Raw genomic sequence first — 20,579 nt, 5'->3', positions numbered from 1 at the left:
GCGCCAACCACCGGCCCCTCCCCATCGCCCAGAGCCAGCCGCAGCCCCCCCCCCAGAGCCAGCCGCAGACCCCTCCCCAGAGCCAGCCGCAGACCCCTCCCCAGAGCCAGCCGCAGACCCCTCCCCAGAGCCAGCCGCAGACCCCTCCCCAGAGCCAGCCGCAGACCCCTCCCCAGAGCCAGCCGCAGACCCCTCCCCAGAGCCAGCCGCAGACCCCTCCCCAGAGCCAGCCGCAGACCCCTCCCCATCGCCTCAGAGCCAGAGCTGACCTCAGCTCTCCCTATCCCCGAAGCCAGAGCTGCCCTGGCTGCCCCTTCCCACGAGCGACCCAGACCTGGCCCGGTCTTCACCCCCAGAGCTGCCATGGGAACAGAATGACACCTGGCCCCTCCCTTCCCCTTCACTCGCTGCCCTGGGGCCCCCTCCTCGGGACTGCACCGGAGCTGCCCCTGGCCCCACTCCCACATCCGCCCACCCTGGAGCCTGCCCTCAGAACCCCAGCTGGGGCTGCAGGACACAGAGCGGCTGCAGGCTGGAGTCACTTCTCCCCCGTCTCTCCAGCCACCCCAGGGAAGGAGCAGAACCTGAGCTGGCTCACTCTGGCCGTGCAGGGCCGGTCACAGCGCGCTGCTCCCCAACACGGGGTCAGAGCCTGCGTGTCCTCAGACAGCAAACCCCGGGGGGCCAGGGCCAGCAGCTGCCGGAGCCAGGAGCCGGAGCCAGGGACTGAGCCGCAGCGGCGCTCTGCTGCCCTCTGCTGGGGAGCATTAGTACCAGCACGAGGATGGCAAACACCCACGCAACAGGTGCACACACACAAGGGGGCACAGGTGGGGGCTGCGCACACGCACACACACGCACACACACACACTGAACGCAGAGCCGGTGACAGCGACACATGCATGGAAACACAATGAGCCTGAGACAGACACTCCCCCGCTACCACTTGGACACCTACGTGGCCTCGCCCAGCAGGCACCCATGGCATATCCATTCAGCACGCCCCGGCCCCGGCTCAGAAGCCCTACTGCCCTGCAGGAGGCCCGAGGACCCTTGCCCTCGCGGGCAGTGTTCTGGCATGGTTAGGAGGGTCAGGGAATCCGAACCTGCTTAATGGGAATGGCTCGCCCGCTGCCGATACTGTCCGCCTTGCACTCCGGCACCTTCTTCTCCCGCTCCGGGTCTGCGCCCTTTCGAGACTGGAAGAGAAGAGACACAGGCGCATTAGACACAGGGGCAGGGGAAGAAGTAACACGCAGCCCACTTTTCTCCCCAACGGGCCAGCACACGCTCCCCCGGGCAGCCTCTTCCCCATCCCCTCTAAGGACGCTGTGATCAGACTCAACTCCCATCCTAGCCTCCCCAGAGCCCACCTGCTCCCAAGCTTCCCGCCCAGCCCCCCAAACCATCTAACACCCTGCCCCAGAGCCGTTCTCCTCGCAGCAAAGGGCTGCCCCTGACTCCTCACTCCCTCGAGGGCACACAGCACACGGTGACACAAACAGGAAGAGCATGGGATGTCGGTGGAGCATGGATGGAAGCAGGAGAGGCCAAGGCAGTGAAAGGAACTCACACTCCTACTAATCCAACAGATTTATTCTGTGAACACACTTGCACCATACAAAGTAGCACAGGTCACTGGGCAGAGAGACCAGCCCCTTACAAAAGAGCATGGACAATAACTATCTAGTATACATCTAGAGAGTCTAGAGCAGTATCGGATACTCCTTGAGGATGGCTGTGGTGAGAGCAAACTCCAATAAATACAATATGAAATATACAGTCTGTTGAGCAGAACTCATTCAAGGTGCTTAAGACAGGAAAATATCAAGTCATACACGGCATGGAGCACAATCAATACATTCAGAATCACAACAATGGCAGCAGAAGGGCAGCAACAACGTCTCTCCCTTGTGTCCTATGAGCTCCCTCAAGTGGGGAGCTCCCCATGTGCTTTGGATCAGAAAGGAGTGTCTGCCCCGCGCGCCTGGGACACCAATCCGCTCGCTTTTGGGCCCAGAATAAAACCAGGAGATTGAAAGAGAAGAAATGAAAGAGACACAGATGGCTGCTCTGCCACGAGGAGGAAGAGGAGGAGGAGCAGGAGTCCATGCAGGCTGCAGGAAAATGCAGGAGGAAGGAAGGGGCCGGAGTGCTAGCAGCAGGCGCTAGTGGCAGCAAAGCGTCCCTTGGCCCATCCATCTCCACTTGCTGCCGTTGCCCTGGTCCCGCTGGGTCTGCAGGTCTTTCCATCCCAGGAGGGTCGTCCGGCTGGCATCCCCGGAACACGGAAAGTGCCTAGACAGCGTCCGGCAGGCCCAGAAATGTCCCAGCTTAGAGTGCAGGCGCAGGCCGTCTCAGCGCTTCCTAGACTTTACATTGGGGGGGGTTAAAAGGCTCCTGCGTGTCTCCGGGAGGGGAACCCATGCTGGCTGGAGGGCGGGCGGGCGGGCGAGCCTCTAATCTTAGATCAATCCCAGTGCCCATCCCTTATCCGGCCCTGGAGAGGCAATGAAAAGTGAGAGAATTTGTACAGAGGTGCCGTGTGTAACCACCTGGATCTTCTAATTTGGAAGGAGTTGGAAAGGCCTTTTTGTAGATGAAAAGTTGGAAACAGTGGCACATATCTGCAAATATCGAAAGAATAAAGAGTTTGGCAAGTTATACTCAGAACACGGACATGCGTCTGTCGGCGGTGGGGACAGACAGACAGGCCAGCCATGGAGCGCGGAGCCAGAGGCAGCAGCAGGCCGAGCTCGGGAGGCAGCCATCACTGAGAACGGGAGTCTGTCTCCACCTGGTGGCCACTGACACACACACCCTCTGCCTGCACCTCACTCACCGGGACAGGAACACAGGATGGACCCGAGGCTGTGCCGGAGGGGAGGAGGCCTGCAGATGAAACTCCAGGGAACAAACTGCAGCTCGGAGCTGGGTGAGCCGCCTCTGGGACTCATCTGCTCCCAGAGCAGGGTACTTAGTGTCTCTCCCCAATGCTAGAAACCTAGGCAAGGCCCTGCACGCCCACCCAGGGACAGCAGGCCTTGCCGCTTCCCCCGTCCCGTGTACGCAGGGATGGGGCGGGGTGCTTGGCCACGCTAGCAGCCGGACAAACTGCTCTGCCCAGCCCAGCTGCGGGGGGAGGGAGCAAATCAGCGCCTTCAAATCCTGCTGCTGCCGCCGCCGCCACCCCCCGATGCGAGTCATGTGCGTGCAGCCAGCGAGCGTGAGCCCCAGCACAAAGTCAAGTGAGCAAGAACCCCAGACTGAGCGAGCATGAACCCCACAGAGAGCAAGCGAGTGTGAGCCGCAGACTGAGCGAGCGTGAGCCCCACATAGAAGGCAAGCGAGCAGGAACCCCCAAGAGATGGCAAGCAAGCGTGAGCCCCAGACTGAGCGAGAGAGGGCAAGCGAGCAGGAACCCCCAAGAGACGGCAAGCAAGCGTGAACCCCAGACTGAGCGAGAGAGGGCAAGCAAGCAGGAACCTCCAAGAGACGGCAAGCAAGCGTGAGCCCCAGACTGAGCATGTGCCCCCCAAAGGGCAAGTGAGTGTGAGCCCCAGACTGAGCGAGCGTGAGCCCCACATAGAAGGCAAGCGAGCAGGAGCCCCCAAGAGACGGCAAGCAAGCGTGAGCCCCGATTGATGACTTCCATAGTGATGAAGCATGAGCCCAGAATGAAGAAGCTGAGAATGAGCATGTCACCACAAGCCTGACGCGCTCCAGCAGGAGCGAAAGGGAGAGCGTGAACATGAACCAACGGCGAGTCCAGAACCAGTGGGTGCGTGGACGAGCGTGAGAGCGCATGAGAGAACCGGTGTGCACCGGTGCACAACAGCAAGTGTGAACATGAGCGAGAGTAACGGCGGGGGAGGGAGCAGGAACATCCATTAGAACTGGAGCACCACGGTGGGCATGACCACGTAGGAGACGCTACAGGCCCTTGTTGAGCGGAGGTGGGGTGACAAGGTTGGGGGTGCATGTGCTGGAGGGGGCTGGGAAGCAGCGGGGTGCACAATGGGAACTGTGTGCACTGGGGACGAGGGTGTTGGGGAGGTGCAGGTGAGTGAGAGGTGTATGCATTGGGCATATGGGTATGCACACTGGGAAGGTGGGTATGTGTGGGTGTTGGGGAGCAATGAGTGTGTGCATATACTGGAATAAAGGTGATGGGGAGCAGTGAATGTGCATGCACCGGTGTACGGGTGTTGGGGAGCAGTGGGCGGGTGTGCGCACCGGTGTACGGGTGTTGGGGAGCAGTGGACGGGTGTGCGCACCGGTGTACGGGTGTTGGGGAGCAGTGGACGGGTGTTGGGGAGCAGTGGGCAGGTGTGCACACTGGTGTACAGGTGTTGGGGAACAGGGGACGGGTGTGTGCACTGGTGTACAGGTGTTAAGGAACAGTGGACGGTTGTGCGCATTGGTGTTGGGGAGCAGTGGGCAGATGTGCGCACTGGTGTACAGGTGTTGGGGAGCAGTGGGTGGGTGTGCGCACTGGTGTACGGGTGTTGGGGAATAGTGGACCGGTGTGCGCACTGGTGTTGGGGAACAGTGGACGGGTGTGCGCACCGGTGTACAGGTGTTGGGGAGCAGTGGGTGGGTGTTGGGGAGCAGTGGGTGGGTGTGCGCACTGGTGTACTGGTATTGGAGAACAGTGGACGGGTGTGTGCACTGATGTACAGGTGTTAAGGAACAGAGGACAGGTGTGCGCACTGGTGTTGGGGAGCAGTGGGCAGGTGTGCGCAATGGTGTACAGGTGTTGGGGAACAGTGGATGGGTGTGCACACCGGTGTACAGGTGTTGGGGAGCAGTGGATGGGTGTTGGGGAGCAGTGGGTGGGTGTGCGCACTGGTGTACAGGTGTTGGAACAGTGGACAGATGTGCGCACTGGTGTACAGGTGTTAAGGAACAGTGGACGGTTGTGCGCACTGGTGTTGGGGAGCAGTGGGCAGGTGTGCACACTGGTGTACAGGTTTTGGGGAAGAGTGGGTGGGTGTGCGCACTGGTGTACGGGTGTTGGGGAATAGTTGACCGGTGTGCACACTGGTGTTGGGGAACAGTGGACGGGTGTGCGCACTGGTGTACAGGTGTTGGGTAACAGTGGATGGGTGTGTGCACCGGTGTACAAGTGTTAAGGAACAGTGGACGGGTGTGCGCACTGGTGTACTGGTGTTGGGGAACAGTGGACGGGTGTGCGCACTGGTGTACGGGTGCTGGGGAACAGTGGACAGGTGTGTGCACTCGTGTACAGGTGTTGGGGAACAGTGGGGTTCCTAATTGCTGTGTGTGTTCAGACAGGCGGACGGAAGTGCACATGGGGCATGTTGGGATAGTGTGTGGGGAGGCCGAGGTGCCTTGGGGACAGTGGGGTGGCTGTGTGTGCACATGGGTATAGAGTGTGCTGAGAGATGGGGTGCAAACACAACCAGCAGAAATAACAGCTGTAAATGTCCCCAATTGACTCCTCATGATGTCACGGGATTGGGGGTCCCTCAATCCCCTGGTTCAGATATGCCCAGCCCTCCCCCTACATATCAGCAGGGGCCCCACAAAGCTCCGAGGTGTCCGGCTAGCATCACACATGGATGGATGCAAGAGGGGCTCCATGCGCCATTGCTGGCTCTGAGCACCACCACCCACGAGACCCTGCGTGGCCCATTCAGCCAGTGCAGAAACAGAGCCCCGGCCGCTGGGGACGTCAGCCCCTGCGCGGGGGACAGGACCCCAGGGAGAGCGACGGGAAAGGAGCACCAGCGCTGCACGCCCACAGGCAGAGCCACTCCTCACCCCCCCCCCCCGCAAGGAGGATGCACACGCACACACACGGAGGATGCACTCGCACACATGGACGTGGAGGATACACACACAGGATGCACATGTTCATGCACACAGAGGAGACCCACGTACACATAGGATACACATGCACACGAAGCATGCACACGCACAAGGGGAGGATTCACACACACACACACACACACACGGAGGATGCACACGCACATGGAGGAAACACATGGAGGATACACCCACACACAGAATGCACACACACACACACACACACACACACACACACAGAGGATGCACACACACATGGAGAACGCACACACACACACACACACAGGGAGGATTCACACAGGCACACGGAGGATGCACACACACAGAGGATGCACACACGGAGGACGCGCACACACACACACACACACACACAGGATGCACCCACATACACACAGAGGATACACACACACATAAACAGGGAGAATTCACACACACACAGAGGATGTGCACACACACACACACACACACACACACACAGCATCGTGCTCCCCACAGCCTCTCTGTGCCCCAGAAGTCACGCTCTGCTCGGTGGTCCCAGCATGCGAATGGCCGTGAGCAGGGCCGCTCTGTGCCGATGGGGCCTCTCTCCCCTCGCCCGCCTGCCTGGTGCGTCCCGCCGCTGGCCACACGTACCGTGAAGATGTTGGAGCGCCGCTTGGACTGCTTGCGGATGGGGGTGGGCGTATTGGAGGCAGCGATGGTCTCGATGCGCAGCTCCCGCTGGCTGATGCTGGGGGTGGAGGGCACGGAGGAGGAGTAGTCGCTAAAGGCGCCGCTGCCGTTGGTGGCCTGCAAGAGAGAGAGCTGGGTGAGCTGGCGTGCGACTGGGACCCGCCTGCAGGCTGCCCCCCGGGTGGCTACAACCATCCTCCTTGGGTGTGCTCACACTGTGCAACCTCGCACAGCACGGCCACCTCAGACTGTCCCTGGCGCCCCAGGGAAGCCGGCTCAGACAAGGGCTTGGAGCGGAGGACACGGAGCCCGCGGGGGACCACACAGCTCACAACAACCCTGACTCCGTGTTCTCCCCGGGCTGGGATGCGGCTCGTGACACTGCAGCGGGGCTGGCTTCTCTGAGGACTGTAGGACTAGCCCCTCGGTGCTGGTCCTAGGGGTGCAGTGGGGTTTCCATTGTATGCAGAGTTAGTTCGGTTCAATGCTCTCGGCACCCCCGCTACACAGACTGTCCCAGCAACCCAGGCAGGGCACGGCTGGCACAATGTCAGCTGCATGAGGAAGGCCAAGAAGTCCTGTGGTGAGCAGTTCTTCTCTCCTGCCCCTGCCCGGGGATGCTGCAAACACCCCAAAGTAGGAGGCCAGGAAGTCCTGCCAGACTCGTCACCCCCCTGTGGCAGCTCCAGATGCGCCTGTATCCAGACAAACCTCTGACCCTGGTCTGATTCCTGCTCAGCCCCCGGACTCCATGCGGTCTAGTGGCAGTGAGTTCCTCAGGCCACGTGCACACTGTAAAGAATGGCTCCTGACTGTACAGTAACCAGCTGTTGGTGACAATTGTCCGGGGTGATCCCACTGCCGGGGCACGTGCGGGGCCTCCTGGCCAGCAGCGTCCATTGGGGTTGCGCCGGCATACTGTGCATCCAGCAGCATCTCGCCAGGCGTCCCCCCGGGGATGCAGCCTCCCCCACCACGCCCTTCCCTCACTGATCGAGTGAGGATCCACACACACCGCTGACAATCCCACGACGAGCGAGCAGCTCCCGAACGAGGCAGGTGGGGTCTGAGGAGGGAGCCAGATCTAGGCAAGGTGCAGACAACTCCATGGTGCAACCCTGCCAAGCGCTCTGGTAGCCAGGTTCCTACGTCTTGCTAAAGGAGCTGCAGCGCCAATACCCACGGGAGGGGAGAGGCCTGCAGCTCACAACAAACTGGGCTGGTCCCCTGGGATAACCTGTGGGGAAAAGATTGCCCCCAGAGCTATCACTGCGGGCTGCAAACTACCGGCAACTCCAGAGTGGTTTGTCCTATCTGGATAAGCAGAAAGGGCTCTCTGAGCACTCAAGCCATGCAGCCTCGCCTCCCCAGGGTGAGAAATCAGGTCGGTCACCTGCCTGCTTCAGATGGGAGCAAGAACGCACCTTGGAGAAGGCTTGGGGCAGGGACTGAGCCTCCCCATGCCTATGAGCACCACGTAGGAAAGCAAGGCCTCAGGGCTCGCAGCTCACCATCTCTGGCTGTGGCGACAGCCACCGAGAGAGACTGGTGATAAAGGGAACAGTCCTTCCTGGGTCCCAGCAGACCAGGCGGAGCTGCTAGCTGGGCGTGGCCCTCTGATGGAGTAACACCCTGGAGGAGTCGGGTGAGCACCAGGTAGGCTCAGGCGGACGGCAGGCAGAGGCTGCAGCCAGGGGGGCTGTGACTGAAGTGACAGCAGGACTGGCTCGCTACAAGCGAAGGAGACAGTTCAGTCCTCGGGGCAGGAGTTTGTACAAGAACCAGGCGTGTCTGCAGCACGGCCCGCTCACAACAAGGCAGCGTTTATCTATCACCTGGACTCAGAGTCCTCAGGGAGTCCTCAGGTCGGCACGGGGAAGCCAAGTGTCAGGCAGAGCCCACGCTGGCAGACGCAGCTGCTCTGACTCCCTGACACCCTCTCTCCCGCTCCGGCTGCAGCTCTGGGTGTCCGCAGCTGCACACCTAACACCCAGCGGCGCCCGCCTCAGTTCCTTTGTCTCCACACGCTGGGTTCACACTTCAGCTTCCTCTGCTGCCAATCGTTTAAACTAATCTGCATGGCGGAGGTTTCCAGCGTCTCCGCAGAGGCCCAGATGTGGCCAGGCCTCCCATTCCGAGCTCTTATCTCCTGGTCCCAGAGAGGAAGTTAACCCCTTCGCACCCAGTGGGCAGCAACACAAAGGGAGTGGGGACATTGAGTCACACATAGTGTTTATAGAAATATTACCAAAACCTCCTGCATTCTCCCCAGCATGTGCCCCGACATCAGAGGACGGCTGTCCCTCCCACCAGGCGCTTGGTAAAGCCTGCTGGGGCCACAGCAGGCCGAATGGCCGTGACCTGCACTGGGCCTCGGAGATACCCCAGTGAGCCAGACACATGGTCACGGGTACGTAAGAGCTGGGAACTGATCTCGAGGCTCTAGGCTGGGCGTGACGGAGGTCGGGGTTACCATCCACCCCTGAGGCACTGGGTGAATTTGCTGGGACATGGTAAGTTCAGGATCAAGCACACATGCCCAAAAGGAAGGGGGTGAGGGAACAATGGGAGGAGAAACCCTGGCCCCCAAAAGGCAACGCCCCTCCTTGATGATCCCCGACGGAGCACGGAGGCCCCCCTCTTCTCAGCAATGGTTCACATGAAACATCCCCGAAGGGGGAAAGAGACTGGAACTAGCCCCAATGGCTACCTTGAGAGCCCATGAGCGCCAGGCGAGCACAGCCCCTGCTGGCAGAACACGGCCAAGAGGCTGCCGGAAGGGGGCAGCGAGGGCCAAGGCTCTGGCAGGAGCAGAGGAATGAGGCAGAATGGGCAGAGCTGGACAGGAGCTCGCTCGGGGGGCTGGTATCGGCTCTGAGGAGCCCACTGGCCGGTCCGGCCCCGATCACGGAATGGCTCCTTTCAGTAGCTGGGTGCGAGAGGCCCAGGGAACACGGACTGGCTTCAGAGCCCTTGAGGGTGTGCAGAGATCACTGGGCGGGGACGGCCAGGGCTGCAGGATGAGGTGCTCTCTCAGTGCTGGGCTCGCTGTCTTCTCCTCCAATGCTCAGGGTCTAATGAACTGTCACATGTGCGGCCAGGAAGGAATCTTCCCCCAGGTCAGACTGGCTGTGACCTTTTCGCCTCCCTCCGTAGCGTGTGGGTGCAGATCACTCGCCGGGATTATCTGGGTCTATCTCACTATCATTCCCTGCCATTGCTCGAGCATGGTGCACCTCAGTCCCACCCAGTCTCTGCCTGCGGCACATCAGTCGCCTCCCGTGTGTCTCAGCCGGGTTGTTGCGCTGAGTGGGCAGGTGCTGGGCTAGACAGGAGGTCAGACAGATGATCTGGTGGCATCGTCTGGCCGTTAAACTCTGTGACTCTAAGAGAAGGACCAAGACCATGAACTCTAATAGAAACTCACCCAGTGAAAGACGTCATTCTGGCAGCCCTGTTATCTCCTCACCACCTCGGCATGTTCAATTCTGTGTTTAATCCTTGTTTCACCCACGTTAAGTGCTCCTGGAGTCAGGCTCCCAGCTCTGAGAGGCAGGGACAGTCTTTGTACCTTCCAGGTCTCTGCTGTGGGAGCGGATTTGAATAAAAGACGCGAACTCTCGCTAGCAGCTCAGCTCAGACTCTTGGGCAGACAAACATCCAGTTCCGGAGACTTGCTGCTCCCTAGTGTGTCCAGCACCTCCTCTTGTACCCAGCGCCTCACCTTTACCTGCAGGGACAGGGCAGCCATCTCCCAACATCCTCTCTGGATGGAAGACTGATGGCTCTCTGCAATGTCCTCCTCCTCCTTACCTGCGCCCTTCCCCCGGGCTCCCAAGAACCCACCCATTTTTTCACAGCCTTCCTGCTTCTCAAACACTCCGACAATATTTTGTTTCAAAGTCTTCGGATATTTGCTCTTTAAATTCGCTCATGCTCCCCATTTCCGCGCACGCCTTACCTGCCGGAGTTTGTTCCTTCTGTGGGCCACCCTTGGCTGCATGTCCCCGGCCCAGGAAGGGGTCTGTTTGCCTCGGGGACCCTGGAACCTGGTCACGTAGCCAGACTGGCTAAGCTCTTGCTGCCCTGCCACCTTTGCGGTCTATGGTTTCCCTGCCTCCTCGGACTCTGTTTTGGTGCCTCCAGGCTCCCACGCTGAGTCGAAAGATTGTAACATCCTCACTTTGGACACCATGATCTTCAGGGTTTGGAATCCCCCTTCCCAGAGCCGAGAGTCACTGGGCCGGTGTTTGGTACCTTCCCTCCCATCAGGACAGTGAACTGGTCCATCCCACGGTCACTGGTACTTGGCAGCTCACCCAAGTTACTCCTTGAACCCGCGCCTGTGCGCTGGGAGCACTCCCTGTGCTCCAGGATTAGCTACTCCAAGACAGTCATTTCCAGCGTGGAGAAACCCCTTGTGAGAACTGACTGAGTTAAATGCAGGGAGCTGAAGTCCCCCATTACAACTGTTTGCTTAGACCTCGCTGCCTCTCCGATCTCCCTCAGCACCGCGTGAAAGGTCTCCTGTCCCGGAGCTGGATGCCCTTGGTACAATCTGACCCTGGGGGTGTGCACAGGGCTGGGAGGCACCTCCTGGGTCACTGAGGCCTAGTCTACACTTACCGGCTGGTCCGGAGGCACGCCATCGATGTTCTGGGATCGATTTATCGCGTCTGGTTAAGACGCGATAAATCGATCCCGGATCGATCCCGGAAGTGCTCACAATCGACGCCGGTACTCCAGCTCGCCGAGAGGAGTATGCGGCGTCGACGGGGGGAGACTTCCGGCCGCGTCTGGACCGCGGTAAGTCCGGACTAAGGTACTTCGAATTCAGCTACGTTATTAACGTAGCTGAATTTGCGTACCTTAGTCCGAAGTCCGGACTAAGTGTAGACCAGCCCTAAGTCCGGCCCCAGCTATCACAGGCCACCCCATCACATCAGCCCGTTCAGAAACCGATCAGCTCCCTCTCCACCAAATGGATCTGCTGTGTGCATGTCTCTGCTAGGCGTGTTCTCAAGGGATCTGTTGTGCGGAGTGCCCCTCTCCCCACTCCGGCTGCCCTGCCTGCGTGGGGTACAGCCACCAGCTCTGTGCCTGTTCTTCACACTCCCCTCCTGGGGCCAGGCCTCGAGTCACGGCCTTTCACTCATCAGTATCTCTCAGCGGAGCAGACCCATTTCTAGAGTTTGTTTCATTCCTTGGTGCAACGCCCCATCCTGCTTCTGGAGCGGTCTGCCCCCAAAGTCTCTCCCCAAACTCAGCCTGTCCCTGCGCCAGGTCAGCTGGGATTTCTGCCCTGGCTACAGCAGTCCCTTTGGCTCAGTGACCGCCCCAGTGGAGGCCTGTGCCTGCCTGACCAGGGCTCCTCAGGCCCTGTGGCATTCCCAGCTCCTAGGCTGTTACCCCCAAACCTGGCCTGCTCTCTGCTGGCCGCCTGGCTCCCTTTGCTGATGGTGGAGCCCATCCCTTCTGCACGGACTCTGCCTTCCCCAGAACCCCATCAACACAACCCCTCCTCCTCCACCACCTTCGGTACCCTGCACTGGGTCCCTGGGGTTCCCCGCAGGGCTGGCCCTGCCCCTGGTGCATGGCAGGGGACAGCCACGGGCCTTGGCATAGAGCCTGTTCCTAGCCCGGGAGCTGCAGCTCCCAGGAACTCACCCCACCCCCTGGGCTCCCCCCAGTGCCTTCTAGGAGCCTCTCCAGGTGCCTCCCACCCGGGGGCAGGTTCCTGCCTGGCTCTCTCAGTCTCCACAGCCTCAGCTCAGGCCTTCCCATAGCACAGCCTGGCTGCACCCCCCAGCTGGCACCTCGGCCCCTGGAGCGTCCCCCACGCTGCGGGAGGGACCATCGGCCTCCCCTACATCCAGCTCCCCCATCTACAGGGCCCGGGGTAGCCAGGCTAGACTCTACACGCTGCCCCAGGGCTCTGGGGGCCCCATGCTGCTTGCCCTGCAGGCCCCTGGCCCCAGGCAGGCAGTGAGCTGTTCTGGGCCCTAGGCCGGCAGCTGCTCTTCCAGCTGCACTGGCTACTCCAGGGTGTGTGTTCAGAGACAGGAGCTAGGCAGACCCAGGCTTGACCTTTCAGTCAGCGGGGGAGTGCTGGGGTGGGGGTCCCATGTCTCACCTGGTTGATGTGCACAGAAGGAATAGAGGCAGCGGAGACAGACGAGTGGCTGGGTGAATTGGGCAGGGACTTGCAGGGCCCTATGGAGAGCTGCTGCTTCTTCCGCAGGGCCACCACCTTCTGAGCCACTGAAAGAGAGAAGAGAGGGGCTAGGGTCAGACGGCTTTCCGCACCCAACTGCAATTTCAGAGCCGTTCAGAGAGACCCCCTGCCTCTGCCTCTGCCTGCAGCCAGTACCTGGGGCTTCAAACTGCCCCTCGCTGTGGCACCGGGGACTCCAGCGGCACATCTAGCCTGCGGCTGCCTCAGGAGAGCGCCGTACCACTGCAGTTTGCCCTGCCCTCGGGGACGTGTCCCACAGTTCCCGGCACTGTTCCATAAAGCAGTGGCTTCAGGGGCGTTGTGAAAGATCTTCTAGGAGCCCAGGTGAACTGCAGGAGAAAAGGTCAAATGCCCATAATTCCTTGGGACACACCCATCAGTCTCTGGCACTGGCTCCGTATCCAAGCCCTGTCTCAGAACGGGGCCAGGCTGAACCCTCGGCAGGTACAGCTTTGGAAAGCAGTTGCAAGGCACCGGGGCAGCGGAGGGGCTCCCGCAGAAGCGGAGGAGGGTGCAGCAGTTCACACAGCCAGCTCCTGAACTGGGCATGCCCTGAACACACCAGCTAGCCCTGGCCTTCATCCCAGCTGCTCCTGTGATCCGCCTCGAATGCTCCAGGTGCCCCCATCCCAACCGCCCCATCCCTGTCCTCCAACCTGGGCACTCGGCACCTCCATCCTCCAAACTGGGAGCCCCCCAGTTTAGACACTCCTCTACCCATGTTTAAACAAAGATAAACACCCCCCTCTCCTGTGACCCACCCGGTAAGCACAGGCTCAGAGCCCAGGCCTTCAGTCTCCTGCTGGAGCCCTGCCCACCCTGGGGACAGCAGACAGCTCTACAGAATGGCTGATGCACATGGGAACGGGTGAAGCAGGCGCCCCGGTGAGGGGCCGTGCAGAGAATGCCCTGCCAGAAGCGCTCCTCTCTCCTACGTGTGGGGCTCCAGCCAGTGCCCCACTGATCACAACGGCATCAGTACGGCATTGGGAGAGGTGCCCCTCAGACAGGCAGGAATTATTAGCGATTGTAGCTACAGGCACCGCGAGGGACTTTGGGTGGTGAGTTTGCCGGACGGCCGTTTCCCTCCTGGTTGGTTTGGGTTTGTATTTTTGTGGCGAGGGAGCACAGTCCGATGGATGTGCTGCCTATGCGGAGACCTTCGGCAGAAATTCCTTCATTGAACGAGCATAAACACGCAGGACAGCTGTGAGATCCCACGCAGGGTACACACAGCCCTGAACCGAGGGCAACAGGGCCATGACGTGTGTTTCTTGGGCAGTCTCGTTTTCTCTGCCACCATCACATGCAGGAAAGATGCCTGGCAGGTGAAGGCGCTGCTCTGAATAACCAGGTGGTGCAGAAAACAGCTGCTGTGTCTGCCGTCCTCTCTCTGGAACCACGGCGCCCAGAGCTCATTTGCCTATTCTGCCATCAGCTCTTGTCCCGGCTCTCTCCTGCTCAAGACGGAGTGTCGACCCCGAATCCCTCCGAGGAACAGATTCTCTCCGGGCCCTGCTGTGTGTACTTGCTCTGACACTCGGATCCCGCAGGCCTGACCCACCCCTGCTCTGGGAGCTGCGGGGGGTTGTACGGGTCACTACGAGGAATAAGAAGTGACAGGGATAATCGCCATAGCGACGGCACTTCCACCCTTGGACCAAGGAACGCCAAGCCCAGCACCGCCCCTGCATCCTACAGCTGCAAGTCACAAACTCCGCAGCCAGGCAGGGGAGGGGCAGCAATGGAGGGGGCAGGTTTGGACGCACGTGGGGGGCGGCGGTTACGGCTTGCAGGGAAAGAGCTCCCTTCGGAACAGCTGTCTGTGGCGGGTCCCAGCAGGTGGAAGGGGGGCAAGCAAGGCCACTGGGGTTCTGCATCCGGAGGATACCAGAAAGCCAAGGCTGTGCGTGTTTCTGTGGGCGCAGGGAAATGCGCTGCTCCCCGCTGTGCCCCCCAGCTAGAGCAGCGGCTTTATAAACGCTACCCAGGCCCCGCTCCTAAGGACTGGGGCACTGAAGGGCTCAGGAAGTAGGCGCTTCCCTCAGGAGCCAGGGTTCCTAGAGCGCTGCCTTTGCACGTGCACACTCGAGTGCTGCTGAGCTTGGAGAAGCTGCTGGGGCCATCCAGGCACTGGAACCAAGGAGCCCGGGGGCTCCAAAACAGCCCGAGTGCCTCAGTTCCTTCTGCTACAGCCCAGAAGCCTGCAAGGGGAAGGAGAGCCAGCCCATGAACACCCCCGCCAGAGCCTCTGCCTCGTCCCACAGTCCGAGCTGGCTGTACAGACCCAGCGGCGGCAGGATGCAGAACTGGTTCCCGAAGTGACTTCAGCTCGACGCCCGGCTGAGAGTGGTGCTGCGTGAGCATCTGCACAGAACTCCGGGAGCAACCCTGCTGATAAGGGGTCTCTCGCTGCAGGTGGGACCCAGCCCCCAAGCCCAGACCCATGAGCACCCAAACCTCCACCACTGTTTGCAGCAGGAAGTGTGAGTCTGCCCCAGCTGCAGTGTAGACACACCCTACAGTTCTAGCCTGGAGACCTGGCAGAGGCAAGCCACTGCTGCCCCCTTCTCCCTGGCAGGGTGAGCCCTCAGGCCCTGTCACCCTAGACAAGACACCACAGGCTAATGCCACTAGCCGGGTGCTGAGTGGAGATGCATCCCTTGTGCTTTCATCCCCAGAGGATGCAACAAGTTTAGGAAGTTTCCTAAATGGCGAAGTCCTGGCCAGACAAGAAGCCCCGGCCCTGCTCACATCTACAACGCGGAGTCTGACTTCCCTGGGGGGCGAAGTCCTTGGCCGAGAACAGGGAGATTAGAGAGGTCTGATGCAGGTGGATTTCAGACAGCGCCTCTGGCATACGTTTGGGATGAGGACTCAGGACACGTTAGCCCCTGTAGAATACAGCAAAGGGAGGATCCGTTATTAAAACCGAACCCTCCCTGAGCCAATGTCTGTGTTACGCCCAGGGCGTGAATCGCATACACGCTACCTGCTAAAACCAGGAGCGGAGCTGCAGTAGCACAGGCAGGGGCTGGCTGTGCCAGGTACAAACTGCTGAGCCCCCGCGGTATGTACTTGGGGCTGCCCAGGCTACCTCGGCGACGTTACGCATTTCAGCGCGCTCTCTCAATGCGCGAGTGCGTCTACGCGACCTGGGGATCGCACCCCTCCCTCATAGCACAGACGTAGCATGCGGAGTCAGGCTAACGGAACGGCGAGGAAGCCATCCGGCCAGACCCTCAGCCGGGTCAGTCAGAATAGCTGCAGTGATTCCAGTGGAGCAGCCTCCGTTTACACCCCACGAGGATATGGCCCAGGGTCTTCAAAGGCAGGAAGGCGAGAGCGCTCCAGGCGAAGGTCCCATGATGCAGCAGGCTCTCTGGAGGTATTAGCCAGGGCTTCAGGAATCCTGCAACAGCAGGGAGACTAAAATCAGCCGGACTCTCCACTGGGGGGTTCCTGGGGAGAAGACAAGGAGCGGCCCAGAGACTTCAGCTCTAGCCAACAGTCCCAAAGAGATTAGACAGGCAGGGGACAGGCAAACATTATCTGCTGCCCACAGAGAACCTTTTCCCTCCCCAGAGCAGAGGGCTTTCTCCATGCCATCTGCTCGCCCGCTGGGCTCAGCAGGTCTGAAATGCTGCCCTGAGATTCAGGCCAGGAGGCGGCGCGATTCCCGAGCAGGAGGCAGGATCAGCCCATCTCCTTGAGACAGCAGGGCTCGGGGTACCAGTAGGAAAAATGACGGCTCCCATAAGAGATTTGGGAGGGCCTAGCCCAGGCTGCAGCAACCAGCATGACTCGAGCTCTGGCAGCGGGGAGACTCTCCAGCCTAGCACGGCCATGGGATGGAGTCTCTGGGGCAGAGCGTAGGGCACTTCACACTGATGCTTGCTGGAGAGGGGTCCGCCACTTCTTTAACAGCAGATCCACTGAGGCCTGTTTCAAGCAGGATTCCTGTCCCTGTCATAGATACTGCATCTGGGCTCCTCACAATCTTTAGTGTATTTATCACCACAGTGCCCCTGTGAGGGGGGCAGAGCTGTTACCCCATTTTGCAGTTGGAAACTGAGGCAGAGAGAGAGAGAGAGACCAAGGGCTTGTCTACATGGGACGTCACTGTGTGGCCAGCGAGGGCGCTGCAGATTCACACTCTGGCTTGTTGCATAGTAATGTCCCGTGCAGACAAGCCCCACGGGACACAGCCAGGATCACAAAGGATGTTTGCTGTGGAGCAGGAACTGAACCCAGGTCTTCAACCACCAGACCCAGCCTTCCTCCCTGTGCCCACGGCTGTCTCCAGTGCTCTCTTTGCCGGCTGGATGACGAACCAAGCACCAGTCCCACAGAGCCATTCCCACCTAACAGGTCTGGGAATATGCACTGGTTTGGTGATGGAATAGGAAGTGTTCACGTGTGATTGGGCAACACAACATCACATCCCCTGAGCAGCAGCACAGACGATTTTCCAGCCCATCTCCCAGCTCTCGGTTCCAGACACTGCTGCAGAACACGGTCCCCAAACATCTCACTCCCACGAGCTGTCCACTCTGGGGAACCAGCCACAGCCTCGGTGATCATCCCACGGAGGAGCTCGGAGAACTCAGCTGCACTCCCTTCAGCCCAGCGCTCAGGAGCTCCCACCAAGAGGTGGGCCAGGGAGCACTGCCTCGTCATCTGCACTGAGTGTGAATCCTGCAGCCAGCCAGGGCCGTGGCAGCCTCATTTGCAGCGACGCCAACGTATGTGTGACGAGACCAGATGTCCCTTAGTCCCAGGCAGAGTCCCACTGATCTCTGAGGATCCTGCCTCAGGAGAAGGGTAACTGGCAAACATCCCTGGAAGAAATGCCTTGGCCTGGCCTGAGCCTCGCTGGCCCCACAAAGGAGATTCTTTGGGCAGGCAAGAGAGTGGACTTGTCTCAAATCCAGAGACCGAGGGCCTGGAACACCTTGAATGATTCCCTGAATGCCTGAGGAGAACAGGGACAAAGTAGCCAATTGTCTAGCGATGGGAACATCTTGACACCCGAGATGGACATGAGCCACTCCCAGGCATTTGGTGACTCCCCTTGGTGCAGCCCCTTGCACTGAGAACGGACACTGTCCCTCCGCAGAGAGAGGCGTCATTCCGACAGCCACACAGACGCAGATATCGTTAGGCAGAGAGCTCCAAGCCAGTTTAGAGGGGACAGGGCAACACATGGAACTTCCCAAGGAAGTTAGGTTTCAGAGTGGTAGCCGTGTTAGTCTGTGTCAGCAAAAACAACAAGGAGTCCTATTGGCACCTTAGAGACTAACAAATGTATTTGGGCATAAGCTTTCGTGGGCTAAAACCCACTTCATCAGATGCATGGAGTGAAAAATACAGTAAGCAGTATATATATATTACAGCACATGAAAAGATGGGAGTTGCCTTACCAAGTGGGTGGTCAGTGCTAACGAGGCCAATTCAATTAAGGTGGAAGTGGCCTATTCTCAACAGGTGACAAGGAGGGGTGAATATCAACAGAGGGAAAATTACCTTTGTAGTGCCAACGAGGCCAATGCAATCAAGGGGGACATCGCCCATTCCCAACAGTTGACAAGAAGGTGTGAGTATCAGCAGAGGGAAAATTACTTTTTGTAGTGACCCAGCCACTCCCAGTCTTTATTCAAGCTTAATCTGATGGGTGTCCAGTTTGCAGATTAATTCCAGTTCTGCAGTTTCTTGTTGGAGTCTGGTTTTGAAGTTTTTTTGTTGAAGAATTGCCTCTTTTAAGTCTGTTATTGAGTGTCCAGGGAGACTGAAGTGCTCTCCTACTGGTTTTTGAATGTTACAATTCTTGATGTCTGATTTATTCTTTTGCGTAGAGACTGTCCGGTCTGGCCCATGTAGTTGGTCTCTGGAGGGCCACAAAGGGAAGAGGCCATTTCACATGCTGGATGAGAAAACCTGTCCTGAGGAGCTCACCTCTGCTCTGAGCAGCTCCTCAGGAGGGATCCCTGCAGCGCAATGGGGCGGCAGAATGGAGTGAAACTGGGTCACGTACCCAAGCCGGACGAGATCTAGCAACTGGATGAGATTCCATGCAAGCTGCCAGGCCCCAGCCCGCAGGGAGGGAAGCAGAAGTCAGAAATGTCAGTGGTTTTCAAGCAACACACCAGATTTGCAGCCTTGCTGCTGAAGGTGACATATGGCAGCCGATGAAGCAGATCTGCCTCAGACATTTCTAAGGAACGTCTCCAACACTGGAAGGATGAAGACTCCCTGTCCCCGGTGGTGTTGGACTCAATGGTGCACACACAGGAGCCTGACCGTACACTCCAGCGCTGGCACAGACAGAAGGAAAGGAGCCCAAGCCCTTGCCGCTGGCGAGATGGGTAAAGCTGCAGCTCTCTCAGCACTCACCGCACCTTGCAGGAATCGTTCCACTTGCTCCCTGGACTCAGGTGAACAACTCTGCCTCTGCCAGGGCAGCCCCGAGAAGTCCAGCCCAAAAGGGCCCTTGTGTAGAGGCCAGCTCAGCACGGTGCAGAAGCACTCTCAAAACGAGGGTCTGCCTGAGCCAAGAGCCCCCCGCGCTGGTGGCCTTGGTCATGGCACTGATTTCCTCCGAGCCAGGGAAGATCCTGGCACTGAGAAGCACCTTCACCCGCCCGCTCTAAGGGAACAAAGCTTTGCTGGAGACGCTTCACCACCAAGACACCAGCAAGTCCCTGCTGAGTGCCGGCAGCTAAGAGCATCATGTGCATTACATAAGAGCGGCCAGGCTGGGTCAGACCAAAGGTCCATCTAGCCCAGTATCCTGTCTGCCGACAGTGGCCAATGCCAGGTGCTTCAGAAGGAATAAACAGAACAGGTAACCATCAAGTGATCCATCCCCTGTCGCCCATTCCCAGTTTCTGGCAAACAGAGGCCAGGGACCCATTCCTGCCCCTCCTGGCTAATAGCCATTGATGGACCTGTCCGTGAACTTCTCTAGTTCTTTTTTGAACCCTGTTATAGTCTTGGCCTTCACAACATCCTCTGGCAAGGAGTTCCACAGGTTGACTGTGCATTGTATGAAGAAATACTTCCTTTTGCTTGTTTTAAATCTACTGCCTATTAATTTCATTTGATGGCCCCTAGTTCTTGAATTATGAGAAGGAGTAAATAACACTTTATTTACTTTCTCCACACCAGTCATGATTTTATAGACCTCAATCATATCCCCCCTTAGTCATCTCTTTTCCAGGCTGAAAAGTCCCATCTTATTAATCTCTCCTCATACACAAGCCATTCTATACCCCTAATCATTTTTGTAGCCCTTTTCCAATTCCAATACATCTTTTTTGAGATGGGGTTACCACATCTGCACACAGTATTCAAGGTGTGGGTGTACCATGGATTTATATAGCGGCAACATGATATTTTCTGTCTTATTATTTATCCCTTTCTTAATGATTCCCAACATTCTGTTCGCTTTTTTGACTGCTGCTGCACATTGAGTGGATGTTTTCAGAGAACTATCCACAGTGACTCCAAGGTCTCTTTCTGGAGTGATAACAGCCAATTTAGACCCCATCAATCTATGTATAGTTGGGATTATGTTTTCCAATGTGCATTACTTTGCATTTATCAACATTGACTTTCATCTGCCATTTTGTTGCCCAGTCACCCAGTTTTGTGAGATCCCTTTGTAACTCTTCGCAGTCTGCTTTGGACTTAACTATCTTGAATAATTTTGGATCATCTGCAAACTTTGCAACTTCACTGTTTACCCCTTTTTCCAGATTGTTTATGAATATGTTGAATAGGACTGGTCCCAGTGCAGACCCCTGGGGGGACACCACTATTTACCTCTCTCCATTCTGAA

The 20,579-nt window shown here is 58.4% G+C and overlaps 1 protein-coding gene across 2 annotated transcripts in view; it reads right to left on the bottom strand.

Annotated features, from left to right (window-relative positions):
• The window catches only part of AGAP3 (ArfGAP with GTPase domain, ankyrin repeat and PH domain 3), a gene marked incomplete at its 3' end in the record, with an annotated part of 133,175 nt that overhangs the window by 63,368 nt on the left and 49,228 nt on the right, over positions 1–20,579 (bottom strand). For both annotated transcript variants that reach the window (XM_034759862.1, XM_034759861.1), the window contains 3 exon segments: positions 1,107–1,199; positions 6,466–6,621; positions 12,638–12,765. In XM_034759862.1, coding sequence (XP_034615753.1) covers positions 1,107–1,199; positions 6,466–6,621; positions 12,638–12,765 — 377 coding nt within the window.

This window comes from Trachemys scripta, chromosome 2 (assembly GCF_013100865.1).
Source record: "Trachemys scripta elegans isolate TJP31775 chromosome 2, CAS_Tse_1.0, whole genome shotgun sequence".
Lineage (NCBI taxonomy): Eukaryota > Metazoa > Chordata > Testudines > Emydidae > Trachemys > Trachemys scripta.
Note: the sequence above shows the minus strand (reverse complement) of the source record. Positions and strands in the feature narration are given on the sequence as shown.